The 20,150-nt window shown below is 42.1% G+C and overlaps 1 protein-coding gene across 1 annotated transcript in view; it reads right to left on the reverse strand.

The window, feature by feature from the left end:
- Positions 1 to 20,150, reverse strand: part of LOC126995289 (kin of IRRE-like protein 2) — a 251,711-nt gene that overhangs the window by 78,472 nt on the left and 153,089 nt on the right. The window contains exons 3-5 of the mRNA XM_050854778.1: positions 16,631 to 16,803; positions 15,674 to 15,864; positions 10,666 to 10,828 (exon numbers count right to left, since the gene is read on the reverse strand). Coding sequence (XP_050710735.1) covers positions 10,666 to 10,828; positions 15,674 to 15,864; positions 16,631 to 16,803 — 527 coding nt within the window. The remainder of the gene's footprint in view (positions 1 to 10,665; positions 10,829 to 15,673; positions 15,865 to 16,630; positions 16,804 to 20,150) is intronic.

Below are 20,150 nucleotides of genomic sequence, written 5' to 3' on the forward strand. Positions count from 1 at the left end.
CGTGGACTAGCAGGCAACAGAAAGCCTGTTGGCTCATTACTAGGCTGCCTGCGTTCAGTGATTTAATCAATCCGTTTGCCATAGGAGTGGCTTGCAGGGAAGGATTAAAGCACTTGTGTACCTACTCTTGGGAACGTTCAGTTCACACCCGTTGCAACAAAGTGGCGATCAATGCGTTTCTTGAAGGAGTTGATGGTCTCTGCGCTAACCACTTCTGCAAGAAGGCTGTTCCAGTGGCGAACAACTCAATTCGAGAAATAACTCCTGCCGATGTCGGTATTGCATCGCTTTGCTTGAATTGTTTTTCCGTTGTTTCTTGTTCTCAGGTTAGTTTGTAGCGTGAAGAGTTTGGATTGATCAACGTTGCTGAGCTTGTTCAGGTACTTCAAGACTTGTATTATGTCTCCCCGCAGTCGTCTCTTTTCCAACGTGAAGAGGTTGAGTCGCTCGAGTCGTTCTTCATAGGGTTTCGTCCTCAGTAATGGTATCATCTTCGTGGCGCGGCGCTGTACTCTCTCAAGCAATTCAATGTCTTTCCTGTAATTAGGAGACCAGAATTGCACGGCGTATTCCAGGTGGGGCCTTACCAGCAAATTATACAAGGATAACATAACTCCCGGCGTCTTGTATTCGAAGTTCCTCGATATGAACCCAAGCATTGTATTGGCTTTCCTACAGGCGGACTTGCAGTGTTTTGTTTGTTTCAAGTCACTGTGCTGATGGTGACCCCGAGGTCTCTTTCCTCATGCACAGCATGTAGTGGTTCGCCACCCATGTGGTATATGTGGTTGCTGTTTCTGGATCCGATATGCATTACTTTACATTTGGTAGTGTTGAAGGACATCTGCCATTTTTCTGACCAACGAGTGATCTGGTCCAGGTCTCTCTGGATAATTTCGCAGTCTGCCGTCGTGAGGCCCTTCCAACCCACCTTTGTGTCGTCGGCAAATTTTGAAAGATTGGATTTTAATCCTAGTTCTAGGTCGTTGATATATATGATGAAAAGTATGGGTCCCAGCACTGACCCCTGTGGCACTCCACTTGTGACCGGGAGCCACTCGGAGGCCTGTCCGTTGAGTACAACTCGTAGTTTTCTTTCAGTGAGCCAGTCTTTGATCCACGCTGTCAGATCGTCGCCTAAACCCGCCGACTTAAGTTTCTTGAGGAGTCTTTCATGTGGCACTTTGTCAAAGGCTTTCTGAAAGTCTAGATATATAACATCACTGGGGATATGATTATCCCAGTTTTCATAGATACCTTGGAAGAAGTCCAGTAAATTGGTTAAGCATGAGCGCTTGTTCCTGAAACGTGCTTAACATCGGAAATGATGTTGTCTTCAAGGAACCTAACGAGTTTGTCTCTGATGATCTTCTCGAGGATTTTTCCCGACACTGAGGTCAAGCTGATTGGTCTGTAGTTTAGGGCCACACTTTTGTCTCCCTTTTTGTAGATCGGAGTTACGTTCGCTTGTTTCCAGTCTTTCGGGACTTTGTTTTGTTGTAGTGACAGATTGTAGATGGCGGTGAGTGGCTTGAGGATTTGCTGCTTGAGTTCCTTGAGCAGCCTGGGTGACAAGTCGTCGGGTCCGGTAGACTTGTTTGTCTCGAGTTTGTCTAGGTACTTTTTCACATCCCGTTCGTCGATTGTGCCAATTTCTAGGGGAGTGATTCCCATCGGTGGGGAAGGGCTCTCGGGTACGGACTGGGTATTCTCGACCGTGAACACAGGCGCGAAGTTCCTGTTTAGGATTTCGACCATTTGTCTACTGTCCTGTGTTAGTACGTCACTTTCATCTTTTAGGGGACCGATATTGCTTTTTGTCTACTTTTTGGTTCTTATATACATGAATAACTTTTTTCGGGTTGGACTTGGCTTCGCGTGCAATTTGCTTTTCATAGTCGCGTTTACGCTGGCGAATGAGTGTTCTGCAAGCTCTGAGGCTTTGATGGTACTGTTCGCGTGCCTCGTCAGTGCTGTTTTCCTTTAGCAAGTTGTATTTTCTCTTCTTCAAATTAATAGCCCGTCGAACTTGGGTAGACATCCATGGTATCCTTGTGGCATTATTTGTTCTCCTTGTCTTCATGGGAACAGTCGTTCTCTCTACCTCCAGGAGTTTGTTCTTAAAGCCGTTCCACGCGCCGTCCACCGGAGTGAGGTTCATGGGTTCCCAAGTTGTCTGGGTTAGCAGCTCACGAGCGAAGTTAAAATTGGCTTTATTGTAGTCTGGAATCTTGGACGTGTTTTCGGTGAGTTCATGGTCTGTTCTGATCTTTAGGCGAATTAGGTGATGGTCGCAACCATCCAGTTTTTCGCCGACTTGACATTCACGTGTGAGATCTGAATCACTCACGAGTACTAGGTCTAATAAGTTATTTTCCCTTGTCGGTTGGGTAACAATCTGAGTAAGAAAAGTGTCCTCTAACATTTCGAGCAATCTGTTACCCTCCCGATCTCCAATCATCGTGGTCCAGTCAATGTTGGAACAGTTAAAGTCCCCGATAATGACCGACTGTTTGTTTTGTGTTATGGTGTGAATTTCCTCGTACAGCGCTTCGTCGTCCGCTGCTTGTTGCTTTGGAGGTCTGTAAACGGTTCCAATCGTTATTTTGTTGTGCTTGCTAGTCTCTAGTTCAACATATACAGTGTCATATTTCTCTGAGTCTCCTTTGGTTACTTCCACGGCAGGGTATTTGTTCTTGACGTAACAGATAACACCACCTCCTTTCTTGTGAAGTCTGTTTTTGTAGAAGCTCTCGTATCCCGGAATTGAGAATTCGGTCATTAGGTGGTCAGAGGTGGCCCACGTTTCGGTGATGGCAATCACGTCCGGACTTCCTACGTCAACATAGGCAAGTAACTCATCCCGTTTGGGTATTAAGCTCCGCGCGTTGGTGTATAGGACAGAAATGTCCTTCTTGACTTCAACGCTTCGAGGCACAGTAGTCTGGTGTCTGCTTGTGTTTTCTGTTGGGGGCCTTGGTGTGTAATGAGCGGTCCCTACTTGTTGGTTGTTTACGATACTTTGGTGCCCCTCCCGCGCTCGGAGTTTTTTGAGTACAAAAATACCTCCTCGTTCAGCAACCTACCAAGCCGTGCTGAGCCAATCGCATTGAGGTGAAGACCGTCAGGACGCAAAAGGTCGGGGATATCATAGAAATCATCCCACTGACTTGTGAACGAAACTTCCTCGTCCTGGCAGAGGTGCTTCAATCTGTTGTTGATGTTCGACGCCTTTCTGTGGAAGCCTGTGAAGGCGTTGATTCTCGGAAGAATCCCGGAGACAATGATGTGGCGTGACTTTTCCTTGAAGCGGCGGATTACTCGTCGGTAGTCAGCTATAATTTCCTCCGTGGGCATTGTTTGAACGTTGTTCGTGCCAGCGTGCAAAACAAAGAGTGTGTCCTGTTCCGTGCGGTCTGAGACGAGGTCTACCGCTTCTTCTATATCTTGTAGTTTTGCACCAGGAATACAGTAGCGTCTTCTGTTCTTGATACTTCGTCCACAGAACTCAGTCAGTTGTTCTCTAACAATGCTGTCACCCACCAGTTTTATGTTAACCTTGGTGTTGAGCCTTGATCTGTTGAAGTGTGATCCGTCTTCACAGGAGACGGCTGGGAGGATGGTCTTCCGTCTACGCCTGCAAGCTAGGGGGGAGAAGGAGGAGGAGGAGGAGGAAGCAGGAGGTAAAGAGAAGGAAGAAGAAGAAGGAGAAGAAGCAGGAGAAGAAGAAGGAGATGATGATGATGATGATGATGATGATGATGATGAGGAGGAGGAGGAGGAGGAGGAGGAGGAGGAAGAATGAGAGGAAAAAGAAGACGAAGAAGGCGTAGAAGAAGAAGCAGAGGAGGAGGAGGAGGGAGTGGAGGAGGAGGACGAGGGGGACGAGGAGATGGATGAGCAGGCAGCGGAGGTGGAAGCAGAAGGAGAAGAAGAAGAAGAAGAAGAAGAAGAAGGAGAAGAAGAAGCAGAGGAGGAGGAGAAGAGGAGGAGGGGGAGGGGGAGGAGGACAACGAGGAGGGGGGGGAGGAGGAGGAGGAGAAGGAGGACGGGGGGGACGAGAAGGAGATGGATGGGCACGCAGTGGAAGCGGTAACACAAGAAGAAGAAGAACAAGAAGAAAACCTGACCTTGCGGGCCATGGCTCTCGTCCGGACCCCTGGGAGGGTGGAGGAGAGGGAGGAGGGAGATGAAGAAGGGGTGGAGGCAGTCGGAGTAAGAGAAGAAGAAGAGGAAGGCAAAGAAGAAGAAGAGGAAGAGAAAGAAGAAGAAGAAGAAGAAGATGAAGAAGAGGAAGAAACAGCGGGGTTGAGAGCGGGAAGAAGGGGACGTTGGTTCAAGGCTGTAAGGCACTCGGATAAACCACTCTCTAAATCTGAGATCCTCTTTTCCATTTGACAGTGTCTACATGACTCCGCCCCCTTATCAAAATATTGTGGGGCGAATCGTCCTTTACACCCGGGGCATTTGCTTAGTGATGAAGCCATATCTTTTATTGTTATATTTTGTTATGTTTTGTTACCTTTTAACTTCAGAGAGAATGAGTGGCAGTAGGTCAGGTGGGAACGATTAACTCCCTCCTGTCTGACTCGGGCAGGTGTTCTCGTTAGACTTCCCTCTAGGGGATGCACGCGGCCGGGTAGGGGAGGAAAAAACAAAGGGTCTCCAGGGAATTTCGCCCTCCGCGCGGCTGGGTATACGCCGCGGCGGGAATTTACGGACTTAACAATGAAAGAAAATCAGCCTGAAAACAAGGACCTCCTAGTAACTTCTTGGAAAATAATATGTAAATTATGTGTAGTAAAGTTAAGAAGGAGCTTAATACAGTTAGGAAGGAGTTGTATGTGCACCACAGTGTTGTGAGGAGGTGTAGGGGAGGTGTAGGGTGTGGGCAGAAGGGATGAGCAAGTTTTCGTCTCATCAGCTCTTCTCCTTTTACTGATAGTCTTCTACCTCTTAAATTCCGCCGCCATGTTACCTCTCTTTCTATCTTCTATCGTTATTCTCACGCTGACTGCTCTTCTGAACTTGCTAACTGCATACTTCCCCCCCTCCCGCGGCCACGCTGCACGCGACTTTCTACTCAAGCTCATCCCTTTACTGTCCAAATCCCTTACGCACAAGTTAACCAGCATCTTCACTCTTTCATCCCTCACGCTGGTAAAATCCAGAACAATCTTCCTTCATCTGTATTTCCTCCTGCCTACGACTTGAACTCTTTCAAGAGGGTATCAGGACACCTCTCCTCCCGGAATTGACCCCTCTTTCGGCCACCTCTGTGGATTCTTTTTAGGAGCAGCGAGTAGCGGGCTTTTTTATTATTATTGTTTCCTTATTTTGTGTGCCCTTGAGCTGTCTCCTTTGTTATAAACAAAAAAAAGAGTAGAAGAATCGAGAGGGGGAGAAGGAAAAGGTAAGGTAAAGTTGGGGGCATACGCTATAGCTAAGAGTGGCCTCGGTGCTTATTTCGGTCTCACTGGCCCTTCAGCTTGTGGCACGTGAGAACCCATTACCCCCGGGACACAGGGCAAGTACGACATTCCTGTCACCACAGTTTACCTTCTCAAGGGAAAAGCCTAAGCAGAAAAAATAAACAGCGGAGAAAAGGAATATTACGGAGACAAGCCAAAAGGAAGTGTAGAGGAAGAGTGTAGAGAAGAAGGATCAGAAGGACAAATGAAAATATAAGCTGGAAAATTAGGGAAAGGAAGCAAATAGGAAATGACAGACACACACACCTTCTTTCCATTCTTCTTTGCTAATCCTCCGTAACACGCACACACACACACACACACACACACACACACACACACACACACACTTCTGTTTTCCTTATCTAACCCTCCCTCTCACACACACCTCCACTCAGACCAACATTTTCTTCCTTCTATGCACATTGTAGCCCCTCCGTAGTGCAATGATTAGCGTATGTAGCTACGAATCCGCGGGTCCGTGTCCGAATTTTGGCCCGGGCAGTCGACGTGCAGCTCACACAGCAGCTGTCCATTCTACCTTGCTGATTAGTCGATAAATGGGTGCCTGGGAAAAACTGGGAAAGATAAACTGTGGGAACCCGGACGTTAAACTAGCCGTGTTTCCAAGGAAAAATGGGATCTTACCCAGAGGCTCGAAGGGCCAATGCGACGGAAATGAGCACCGCAGCCACGCGCAGCTATGGAGTGTGGCCCCGACTTGCCTTTGAACACTGCACACTTATTTTCTTCCTTTTTATCAGGCCCTCATCACACCTTCTTTCAAACACACATTTTCCGACACGTCCACATCAACATTCCCTCACTCTCTGTGCAGACCTCGAGCATGCGCAGAGTTTATTTTCTCACGTTGAAGAAAATGCGGCACCCAAATATATTAAGTTGATTTTTCACCTCCAAGGGTTACCCGGAGGAAAAACTTTTGACCCGGCCAGGGAGGACAAGGCCAAAGTTGGTGAGTCAACACACACACGACATCCCGCTGGGCCATTAGAACTAACATTCCGGTCGTTTCCTTGAGGCGGCCGTCCTCTCCGAGCAGCAGGAGCAGGACTCTGAGAGTCGTGTGTTGCCTCTGTGAAGACTATTCAGGCGACAAGTGGATTACCTGCTGTTTGTGCCCTAAGTGGTGTTATGTGAAGTGTGATCATCTGACAGGGGTCAAGCAGGATAATATACCCAAAATAAACTGGGTGTGTTCGCCATGCTTACACAAGGCATCTTTAGCAACCAACAATGTTGAAAAATTGAATAAATTTAAGCAATACTTATCTAAAGAAATATGAATTGTGAAAGATGAAGTTGAAACTGTGAAAAAGAAGTAGAGCTAGGTGGCGAATGTGCTTTGCGCTGACAAGACAGAGTCGGCTGGCACCAGCTGGGCTGATGTGGCAAAACGGAGGAGGAAGAAGCACCTTCTTGTTGTGAATGACTCTGATCAAGATAAAAAGGCTACCGAGATGAAAAATGATGTTTCCCAGGCATTACAAGGCATTCAGATTACTGATTCAAGATTTACGAATGGAGGTAACATAGTTATGAACTTTGATGATGAGAATATAAGGAATAAAGCAGCTCATAAATTAGAAAATGTAGAGCAAGTTATCACAAGAAGTGTGGGAAAATTAAGGCCAAAGATCATGCACTGCAATGTGCATAAGGAGGAGACCGAGGATAAGATAATTGAGACATTGTTAAACAGGAATGAGTTCCTACACTCGATTCCAGGAGTTGAGGGGAAAATTAAGAAGATTTTCAATAAGCCTGCTGCTGGTAGCACAATGCACTATATTTTGAAATGTGACCCAACAGTTAGAGAGCTGATCCACAGGCATCATGACAAGATAGAACTAGAACGTGGAATGTATACTGTGACAGATATATACCATGCAATCATATGTTATCATTGTCAAAGATACGGCCATCTTGAGGCCAACTGTACTACCAAGAACAATGGAGAAGCCCCATAATGTTTCAAATTGGCTGGGGATCATAAATCAAAGGAGTGCTCCATGGCTAAGAAGAAATGCATAAATTGTATGAGGTACAAGAAACCAGAAATCAACCACTCAGCGAATGACCAGTGTTGTGTAGTCCTTCAGAATGAAATTGAGAGAATTCGTAACATAACTGATCATGGCTATTAATTGGTGATTGGGATTCGAAGATAAATTGAGTGTTAAATGTTCAATGAGTTGGAAATAATCGTCGGACATTAGATTGTGATACTATAAAGAAGATATCAGATAAATGGAAAATGAAATAATGGATATTTGTGATACTGTAAAAAAGAAAGATATTGTGATTGGTATGAAAAAAAAAATAGGCATATATATATATATATATATATATATATATATATATATATATATATATATATATATATATATATATATATATATATATATATATATATATATATATATATTGATGCCACGCTTATTAAAATGACATCAGTAGGCTATCCATGAAAGCAATTAAGACTCACTCACTCACTACGACATTGTGAATAAGTGCATATCGAGGATTATTATTGAGGCTAACATCATAATTGTTGACGGTCCCTGCGGAGCGCTGCGCTGGTACCTCATCAACGGTAACGGTAAGGGTGTGTGTGTGTGTGTGTGTGTGCAGGCGAGCGGGCATCAGACGGAAAATGGGCGAGGTGGCGAATTGTTCACTGGTTGGATGTGCCAGACTGTTGAGGGGGGGAAGGTAAGGAGGAGGTCCCAGAAGCTCGGTCATGCAAGACATTTATTCCTGAATTTCGCCTGTGATTTTGTTGAACACAATTTCGTGTGTGTGTGTGTGTGTGTGTGTGTGTGTGTGTGTGTGTGTGTGTTTCTCATTATGGAAAATTGAATGTTTTATTCAGAAATATTGTATGTGGATTATTATAACAAATTTTATCATTATCATTATTATTATACCTATTATTCCTATTATAATAATTACTATCATAATGATCATTATTATTATCAATATCATTATTATTATTATTATTATTATTATTATTATTATTATTAGTAGTAGTAGTAGTAGCAGGAGTAGTAGTAATAGTAGTAGTAGTAGTAGTAATAGTAGTAGTAGTAGTATCATTATTATTATTTTTAGTAGTAAGAGTAATAGTAGTAGTAGTAGTGCTGGTGGTTGTAGTAGTAGTTGTAATGTAGTAGTAGTAGTAGTAGTAGTAGCAGTAGCAGTAGTAATATTACTCCTATTTATTTTAATATCACTGTTGCAATTATCACAAATTTCAAATTATGTATTATCATTTTTATAATTATTATTATTTTTATTATTATTATTATTATTATTATTATTATTATTATTATTATTATTAGTAGTAGTAGTAGTAGTAGTAGTAGTAGTAGTAATGTAGCTCCTATTTTTTGTCATTTTTATTATTTACAATAATCACAAATTACAATTATGTATGTCATTGTTCTTTTTCGCTCGCCTCATACTAGCAATTAGGGCAATAATATATTCAGTTTTTTTTTCCATCTGTCTGTTTGTTAATAGTCACTTAGCAAATTATCTTATAATGGTAATTGACATAGCCACCAAGTGCAAATGAAAACTCAGTGTGTGAATATCTCGAACTGATACACTTTTATAAAACTTTGATACAAACTTAATGATTGATGGCTAATAGAATTTTAAAATTGATTGACTAAATGACTTTGGGCGGCCATATGTGATTAAAAACACGCCTGTGTTATGAGGCCCGACCAAGAGTGTTTCCTTACCTGTTTCCCGGGGCTGGTGGTGGGTGGGGGTACGGAGGTTCGGCAATTCAGATAAAATCCCATAAAACCTTCATGATGGCGGCCATTTCCTAAATACAATTTGTACCAGTATGGCGGGTGATACATTTTCTTTTGGAATACGTGGTTTCATTATTTGTATTATTATTATTATTATTATTATTATTATTATTATTATTATTATTATTATTATTATTTTTATTATTATTTGTATTACTATTTTCATTATTATTATTATTATTATTATTATTATTATTATTATTTTATTATTATTATTATTATTATTATTATTATTATTATTATTATTATTATTATTTGTTTTATTATTTTCATTATTATTATTATTATTATTTTTATTTTTATTATTATTATTATTATTATTATTATTATTATTATTGCTACTAATGATAACCATTATTATTATCATTAATATTGTTGAAATAATTAGTGTTAGTAGAACTACTCATAATATAGTCAATAACAATAACAATAATTAACTATATTATTATTGCCATTATAATAAAATCATAATGAACATCATTATATTATATTATACACTGGTATTATGAATACCTTTTATACTATTTATGAACTCACTCACCTATACAACTTTCAGGAATGCCTGAGCCCCATTATTATTATAAATTATTATTATCAATATTATTATTGAGAGAGAGAGAGAGAGAGAGAGAGAGAGACACACACACACACACACACACACACACACACACACACACACACACACACGCGCGCGCGCGCGCGCGCCCACGTTGGTATTCTCTTTTTCAGAGAGCGGCGCGGCTTTGATCCTCGGGGGGAGCTTCTGGTGCCTTGGAGGTGCGTTCCGGACACCCATTGTGCATCCACGCGGTGGCACGGCCCTGCAACACACACACACACACACACACACACACACACACACACACACACACACACTCAATCAACCCAGACAACATTTTTATTCCCTTTAGTCGATACATGATTATCTGTCCTGGTGTTGGCTCCATCTATTTGTTTATTAAGGGCATTAGGGATGGTGGCGGCAGTGGAGCTGGATGAGGAAGACACGTGTGGGCAAATGGGTGAGATAATTGAAATGAGACAGGTAAAAAAAATGGTGTTTGTTCCTGTAAGAGGCATGTCGCTCACTTTTTCATCGCCTCTCCTTCCAGCTTGCTAACAAATACTTCTGGCTAACACATGATACAGCTGGTGCTTCATTTTTCTTTGCAATATTTTCATCCTGATCGGCGCCCATCACTCCCATACCACCCTCATGTACCTCCCCCGGGATACTTATCGTCTCTCTCTCTCTCTCTCTCTCTCTCTCTCTCTCTCTCTCTCTCTCTCTCTGACACACACACACACACACCTCTACTCATCAACACACACCAGGTACTCACGGTTCATTTTGACGGTAACGGAGGCACTGGTGGGGCTGGTAACGTTGTTGTTGGTGGCGAGGCAGGTGAGTCTGGCGTTGTGGTAGTCCCGCGTCAGCCGCAGGATGCTGAGCCGGTTGACCGTGAGTGTCGGGGACCGCGACTCCGACGTGGCGTCCAGGTCCTGTGGGACGCGGGGAGAGGAAGACTGAGTAAAGGCGCTACCAGGGTGTTGGAAGGAAAGGAAGAGATATAAGGTCTTGGCTTAAGGAGGTCAAACGTTTATACTGATCTTTAAGAACAAACCTATATTTTCTTGACCTTCCCCAATAAGCCTTTAGACATTTAGTTTGGTTGTTTTTTTCAATTCTGGTACGCTTTGTTTGTGTGGCCTGTGTTGGCCTCGTTTCCCGTGTCACCATACTATCAAACCAAGAATTCAGAAATTTTACTTCAATCTTGATTATTCGGAGAAAAATGCGAATTTAGGAATTCTGGTGCTAATCTGCTTTCAGTTTTAAATATATATATAAAATGTTGAAAGGCTTATAATCCTAAAATATCGAATGTAGAGCAAACTTAGATAATCAAAATTATCTTTTTTTTTTTTATTCTACCACGGGTCATAAAATAAAATATTTTTGATCAAGCATCCTTGGTATGGTGTGAAAATCAAGATTGAATACAATACTTTTTTTTCTAAATCATGTCAGTCGGGTCTTAACCGTTAATCTAACCACTAACGAGGTTACTCTTAAATCTCATTTTAAACTACAGTCGATTCGCTCAAGTCTGAGTGCATTATTGTGCCCTGGGAACAAACTGTCTCACGGCGTGTTCAGTTTCATTGATACTGTATGATAGCCTATAGACAGGAAATAGTCGTCATAATCAATAATATTGAGGCAACTATAACAAATACCGTCAATTATAGTCGATTTTGAGTTGAAAAATTATCAGTACTGTCGCAAACAGCTATTTCGGTAATATACAGGATCGCTGATTATATTAAACAGCCTTGGCGCTGTCCGCCACCGTGAAAATTAGCAGGCTTTATATTAGCAAAACGGCTTTTTTGCGACAGTACTTAGAGTTTTGTAACTCAATGTTGACTATGATTGATGGTATTTGCTATTGTTGCCTGCATATTATTGATACTAACGAGTGTTTTCTATGCGTAGGCATAGGTAACACTCTGACACGCGATGTGACAACAAGTTGCCTGAGCACAATAATGCACACCTCAGACTTGAGCGAATCGACTAGTATTATCAGAATGTGTGATTTTTCCTCCGTGGAGCAGTGGTCAGCGTGTCTGCCTACGAAATCGCGGGTCCGGATTCGAATCCCGGTCCGGGCAGTCGGCGTGCAGCTCACTCAGATGTTCATCCTCCCTTTCAGTATTCCAGGTACCTGGGAAAACGTGCGGAAGGCAAACTGTGGCAATCTCGGACTTCCACTGGTCCGTGTCCCTGATAATGGATTCTTTCCACAACAGGTTCAGATCCGATGCGACGAATATTAGCACCACAGCTATAGCGTAGTACCTAACTTTACTTTTTTGAATTTGAATTTACAGTGTTGCGATGTGTGAAAACTAGTAAACAGATCATACAGACGAGAATCAAAACTGAAAATTGCACCCAAGCTAATTTTGAAGAGTTTATGTGGTAAATAAAAGAGTACAGTTTTGTTCTACAAGAGCGGTGAATAAGGATGTAAGTCAGAGCTAAAGAACACTGTGGAGAAAGTGATTTATCATAAATGATAAAGGGTTGATCAAGACGCATTGTACGGCACGGTACTTGGGTACGAAAGTGCAATGCAAACGTACGGTTAGATATTAGGATAAGACATTTTTCTCAAGGACATTTTTTTTTGTATCCTTTTCGTAAAATCATACGCATCAAAGTCGTGACATATTATATCAGTGCCCATTATTAACATAGTGAGGAAAACTTCCATCACCCTGCAGGTCGCTTAGGTCAGGCTGGGCCATGTCTGTGTCGGGTGGCCCTGGGTGGTGGATGGGTGAAAGGTTCGCCTGAGTACACCATATATAACATCCTTTTTTCATTCATTCTCAAAAATCATTTAATACAGGTACATAGTGGACAAAAATTTATTAAGTTATATCGCACACAGTGATTAAGATGTTTTTACTCTTGGCCTCGACGAATAGAGACACTCAGGCAGCACGGTAAAGTGAGCGTGGGCTGACCTTATGTTTTTTGCATCATGACGAGAATGACGAAGAGGTGGGCGTAACCTATTGTTTGTAATCGATAACTTCGATAACTATTTAAAAAAAATCGTAATCTATTATTTTTCACTAATCGAATCCACGAAACGACTACCGCAAAAGATTTATATTTACGTTAAATTAAGTTATCGGGAAATGTTTCCCTGAGAAATAAAAGAAAACTTGAGTATGTACTTTGAAAAATAATGACTTTGAAAATTGAAAAACAGAAATATTGAAACATTTAGCAAAAAAATAGATCACAATTTTGGGAATCGCGTCAAGTTTTTTGGCTTTCAGTCATCTACAACAATTTCGCTCATGCCGCTGTGCGTTCTTTTTTCTTAGGCCAACTTGTCTTCAAATCCTTTAAATTAAAGGACATGTGACCTCACCCACTTCTGCCTATGGCTTAAACATTTTTTTCCACTCTCCCGGTGGTAAGGGTGTTGAACGAGGGCAGGGCTGGCAAGTTATGGTCGGGTAAGGAAGGGTCTATCGATGAGATTACGGATGCAGTTACATTAACTTTGATGTTCCTGGAGGATGTCATCCTCAGGCTCAACAGTAACAATTGGCTGAAGTGGCAGTCAGGCTTCCAATGACCCAAGACAGTGTGGAGGGGACTTGTATGAATTGTGGTATATATTAATGAGCTACAATTAGCAGACAAAATTGATGTTACAAAGATGTGCTGCAACACATGATGTGTAAAAACATCTTAATCACTGTGTGCGATATAACTTAATAAATTTTTGTCCACTATGTACCTGTATTAAATGATTTTTGAGAATGAATGAAAAAAGGATGTTATATATGTGATCATCAATCATGAACTTTATTAAGTTTAAGTGTATAGTTTTTATATCAGACTAAAACACATATAAAGTAAATATAAAACATATAGTAGGTCTACTTTCCATAAACAAAATCCTGAAAACTTTTGTTTTGAAGCCTCGAAATAAGATTAAAAATTACAGAACTATATATATGCGTGCCAGTGCGGAACGAATGTGTTGTAAAGGTACGGTGCGGAATTAAGGCACTATATTCCTCCTTAGATATGAAGTAGGACAAATTAATGGTAACTCGCCGTACCACCTGCCCTGCGTTAAGGACAATAATTCTACATACATACTTTTAGGAGCAGGGAGAAGTAGGAACATGGTGAATTTATTCCTAAATTACGGAAGTGCATTAAAGATATAATTGAATTCAATAAATAAATACTACGCTATCCCGAGGCGGTAAATGGAGCACAGTGCTGAATCATACATTTGAAACTGCAATGAGTTAGGTTATATGACTAAAAAGATTGTTGTATTAGTATTTAAAAAGGGAAAACTATAAAAAATGTTTTGGGTAGAGGATACAATGTATTTGTTTATAGAGTAGGATAGTGGTGTTAAAGACATATTGAATACATGCCTAGATCGGGAAAGGTGTTTTTGTCATAGCGAATCTATTTAACGGTAAAGAAGAGCTTTAATAGTACACTAACATATTTCACGTTAGTAATTGAGAGATGATGTTCATTTTTAATTAGAAAAAAAAATATGAACACGCCAAAGTTATTTGTATGATTGAAATCATTCCATTGAATTTTCAAGATCGGAAACAGTCATTGATGGCACGCTTAACATATTGAATGATAAGAACGAAACATGAAGAAATCCCAGACAAACGCTGTTTGTATAGTTAAGAAGAAAGGGCTTGCCGCACTCAACCTAGTTTTATGAACACGTTCAACATATTTGGTTATCTACTAATTATGTAGACAATAATAAAATAAAGGGAGAAAACATCACTGAAAAGTTTACTTTGAACTTTAGGGACTCATAAGAGATGCAACAAATTCTGACGTCGTACAGATGTGTTCACTCTATCTCATGTGGGAAACAGCTTCATCAACATACAGGTCAATTAATCAGTCGATGTGTGTGTGTGTGTGTGTGTGTGTGTGTGTGTGTGTGTGTGTGTGTGTGCAAATACATATCCCTTCAGTCTTTTTTCCTTCAAAGAAGTACTTCCTCGTAACTTCTCTCAACAGTACCCATGGTTTTTTTTTCTCATTTCTTAACGTTGGTGCACCTTCGTAGCCACACGAGACCAAGCTTTCTGGTGTCCCGTTAACACTTCTGAGAAATCCCCTCACGAGGATCTTCAGCCTCAAACGCCACGCTGGGACACTTATTTTTGGTACCTGAATGGTCATCCTCGACTGCAATGTTTCCCTGAACTCGAAACTCCCCACTTCAAAGCTGCAATCTGGAAATTCTCTAGATTCCAGCACCTCGCCTCCATCCCGCCTTATCGGCCTTCCTCAGACGCGTGCCAGGGAGAGGCAATGTGCAATGGCTCAGCGGTAATGCAATCAAATAATTTACCGCGAGGAAAAGAAGGCTCGTCGGCCTCACGGGCAACGGGCTGCCGCTTCTCCCGAGTGTAGTCTTGCGAGGTTGTGGAGGCGGCCTCGATGACGGAGATTATGGCTGAACAGGCTTATTTTTACCACATAAAGCGAGGCGTTGCGAGGCAGGTGCTGGCGGTGACGTTGGCGTGGAGATAAAACGTTCCATGATAGTTTGAGGGCATTAAACTAACTTTATTAATTATTATTAGGTTTTCGCTTTTATCGCCGCAAGGATAATGGGGGGAATAACATCGCTTTAAGCATCACCTGGAAAATAAAACTGCAGGGCAGGAAGGGTCTGTGTCGCGAGGGAGAGGAAACACCAACACATGACCGTTGCATCGTCCCCTCATCCCTGAACCTCAGTAACTCACCTCCCCGTCCCGCCTCCACACGACGAAGGGCGGAGGGTCGCCGCCCGCCACGCTGCAGGTGATCTCCCAGGCGCCGCCCTCCTGCAGCGGCCCAAGCACCCCGTCCGTCGCCCGCTGACCCCCTGTCCTCAGGACGGGCGGCTCCGGCGGCACCACCACGTGAAGACTCAGGTGTGTGCGTCGCGACGTAGCTGAGGGAGGACACACGGTGGGAAGTGAAACACACACACACACACACACACACACAGACAGACACACATCTCTCTCTCTCTCTCTCTCTCTCTCTCTCTCTCTCACACACACACACACACACACACACACACACACACACACACACACACACACACAGTTTCCGTGGCGCAACTGGTTAGAGCGCTGCGCTGCGCTGCCAGTCACTCCGTTGACCAGGAGTGGTTACTGTCCCCCCTTGAGCAAGGGGGATGGGGTGTGTGGTGTGTAAGGTCCTGGCAGTACCCAGAGATCGACGATAAAGAGCACTTGCTCATGTCGGGAGGGTACCTGCTGGCGATTACGAGTCCAACACGTGATCAGGCATTGGTGAATTACACACACACACACACACACACACACACACACACATAGACACACAGCTCTCTCTCTCTCTCTCTCTCTCTCTCTCTCTCTCTTTCACACACCCACCCACACACACACACACACACACACAATTGTTGCCAGGCTTCGCGGGGTGGAAGGCAGGAATTCGAGCCCCTCTCAGGCCAGGTTTTTTCCGTTGATTAGGAGCGGTTACTGTCCCCCCTTGAGCAAGGGGGGATGGGGTGTGTGGTGTGTGTGGTACTGGTAGTACCCAGAGATCGACTAAAGTGCTTAGCTCAAATCGGGACGGTACTTGAAGGCGATTGCGAGTCCAACTCGTGATCAGGCCGTGGTGAAACACACACACACACACACACACACACACACACACTAGGGACTCACCTATCCGGAAGTCTACCCTGCAGGTATAGTTGGCCTGGTCGCTGCTCCCCACCGGCTTGATGTGCAGCGCTGGCAGGTGGCCCGGCCGGAAGGTGGCGCGGCCCTGCAGCAGGCGACTCTTGACCAGGTGGCGCTCCTCAGCGGCCTGCAGGCGGCCCGGCCGGTTGTCGTAGCTGGGGCAGAAGGGAGAGGCTCAGGATAATGCGGTGTGTCGAATAAAACAATACACAATGCCAACAAAATAAAACAGGTTTTGAGAGAAAATGAAAATACATAGATGTTAAAATTTTAAGACATATTAAGCAATGTATAAGTCACATATGAAAGAAATTTCATAATAAATTTACATAGCAGATTATTTTTTTCATAATCCACGCTACAAAACAACTTGTCGAGTTGTCTGTTTCTATATTCGTGAAAAGATTATCAAGTAAATCAGATCTGGTAGCCAAATGCAGGAGCAGCAAGTTGGAAGGGTTTAAAAATATTTAAAATATCCACACCAGTCTTGAAACGCCTATGAGAAAGTGAAGAATAAAAAAGATTTTTGTGTGCTCACGCGCGCATATATCACTAAGCAGAAATAGAGAAGTATAATATATATATATATATATATATATATATATATATATATATATATATATATATATATATATATATATATATATATATATATATATATGTGTGTGTGTGTGTGTGTGTATATATATATATATATATATATATATATATATATATATATATATATATATATATATATATATATATATATATATATATATATATATATATATATATATATATATATATATATATATATATATATATATATATATATATATATATATATATATATATATATATATATATATATATATATATATATATATATATATATATATATATATATATATATATATATATATATATATATATATATATATATATATATATATATATATGCCTATATATATATATATATATATATATCAAACTACCGTCCTATAGCTTTACTTTCTTGTCTATCTAAAGCTTTTGAATCAATCCTTAACCGGAAGATTCAAAAGCACCTTTCCACTTCTGACCTTCTATCTGATCGCCAGTATGGGTTCCGCAAGGGGCGTTCTACTGGTGGTCTCCTAGCCTTCTTAACTGACTCTTGGTCATCCTCTCTTAGCCGTTTCGGTGAAACTTTTGCTATTGCGCTGGACATATCAAAAGCTTTTGATAGGGTCTGGCACAAATCTTTGCTTTCTAAACTACCCTCCTACTGTATCTATCCTTCTCTGTACCTTTATCTCCAGTTTCCTTTCTGACCGTTCTATTTCTGCCGTGGTAGACGGTCACTGTTCTTCCCCTAAATCTATTAACAGTGGTGTCCCACAGGGTTCTATCCTATCTCCCACTCTTTTTCTGTTGTTCATTGATGATCTTCTTTCCAAAACGAACTGTCCTATCCATTCCTATGCCGATGATTCCACTCTGCATTACTCAACTTCTTTTAATAGAAGACCCACCCTTCAGAAACTTAACGACTCAAGGCTGGAGGCTGCAGAACGCTTAGCCTCAGACCTTACTATTATTTCCGATTGGGGCAAGAAGAACCTTGTGTCCTTCAACGCCTCAAAAACAGTTTCTCCACCTATCCACTCGACACAATCTTCCAAACAACTATCCCCTATTCTTTGACAACACCCAGCTATCACCTTTCTCAACACTAAACATCCTCGGTCTATCCTTAACTCAAAATCTGAACTGGAAACTTCATATCTCATCTCTTACTAAATCAGCTTCCTCGAGGCTGGGCGTTCTGTACCGTCTCCGCCAGTTCTTCTCCCCTGCACAGTTGCTGTCCATATACAGGGGCCTTGTCCGCCCTCGTATGGAGTATGCATCTCATGTGTGGGGGGACTCCACTCACACAGCTCTTCTGGACAGAGTGGAGGCTAAGGCTCTTCGTCTCATCAGCTCTCCTCCTCATACTGATAGTCTTCTACCTCTGAACTTGCTAACTGCATGCCTCCCCCTCTCCCGCGGCCCCGCTGCACTCGACTTTCTACTCATGCTCATCCCTATACTGTCCAAACCCCTTATGCAAGAGTTAACCAGCATCTTCACTCTTTCATCCCTCACGCTGGTAAACTCTGGAACAATCTTCCTTCATCTGTATTTCCTCCTGCCTATGACTTGAACTCTTTCAAGAGGAGGGTATCGGGACACCTCTCCTCCCGTGTTTGATCTTCCTTTCGGTCACCTCTTTTGTTTCTTTTTTGGGAGCAGCGAGTAGCGGGCTTTTTTTTTTGTTATTGTTTTCTTTTTTTGTGTGCCCTTGAGCTGCCTCCTGTGTTGTACAAAAAAAAAAAATATTATATATATATATATATATATATATATATATATATATATATAATATATATATATATATATATATATATATATATATATATATATATATATATATATATATATATGTATATATATATATATTCAGTGGTGTCCAGGGTTCTGTCCTATCTCCCACTCTTTTTCTGTTGTTCATTGATGATCTTCTTTCCAAAACGAACTGTCCTATACATTCCTACCCCGATGATTCCACTCTGCATTACTCAACTTCTTTTAATAGAAGACCCACCCTACAGGAACTTAACGACTCAAGGCTGGAGGCTGCAGAACGCTTAGCCTCAGACCTTACTATTATTTCCGATTGGGGCAAGAGGAACCTGGTGTCTTTCAACGCCTCGAAAACACAGTTTCTCCACCTATCCACTCGACACAATCTTCCAAACAACTATCCCCTATTCTTTGACAACACCCAGCTATCACCTTCCTCAACACTAAACATCCTCGGTCTATCCTTAACTCAAAATCTGAACTGGAAACTTCATATCTCATCTCTTACTAAATCAGCTTCCTCGAGGCTGGGCGTTCTGTACCGTCTCCGCCAGTTCTTCTCCCCTGCATAGTTGCTGTCCATATACAGGGGCCTTGTCCGCCCTCGTATGGAGTATGCATCTCATGTGTGGGGGGGCTCCACTCACACAGCTCTTCTGGACAGAGTGGAGGCTAAGGCTCTTTGTCTCATCAGCTCTCCTCCTCATACTGATAGTCTTCTACCTCTTAAATTCCGCCGCAATGTTGCCTCTCTTTCTATCTTCTATCGATATTTCCACGCTGACTGCTCTTCTGAACTTGCTAACTGCATGCCTCCCCCCCTCCCGCGGCTCCGCTGCACTCGCCTTTCTACTCATGCTCATCCCTATACTGTCCAAACCCATTACGTAAGAGTTAACCAGCATCTTCACTCTTTCATCCCTCACGCTGGTAAACTCTGGAACAATCATCCTTCATCTGTATTTCCTCCTGCCTACGACTTGAACTCTTTCAAGAGGATGGTATTAGGACACCTCTCCCGAAATTGACCTTGCTTTCGGCCACCTCTTTTGTTTCTTTTTTAGGAGCAGCGAGTAGCGGGCTTTTTTTTTTTATTATTGTTCTCTTTTTTTGTATGCCCTTGAGCTGC

This window comes from Eriocheir sinensis, chromosome 7 (genome assembly GCF_024679095.1).
Source record: "Eriocheir sinensis breed Jianghai 21 chromosome 7, ASM2467909v1, whole genome shotgun sequence".
Lineage (NCBI taxonomy): Eukaryota > Metazoa > Arthropoda > Malacostraca > Decapoda > Varunidae > Eriocheir > Eriocheir sinensis.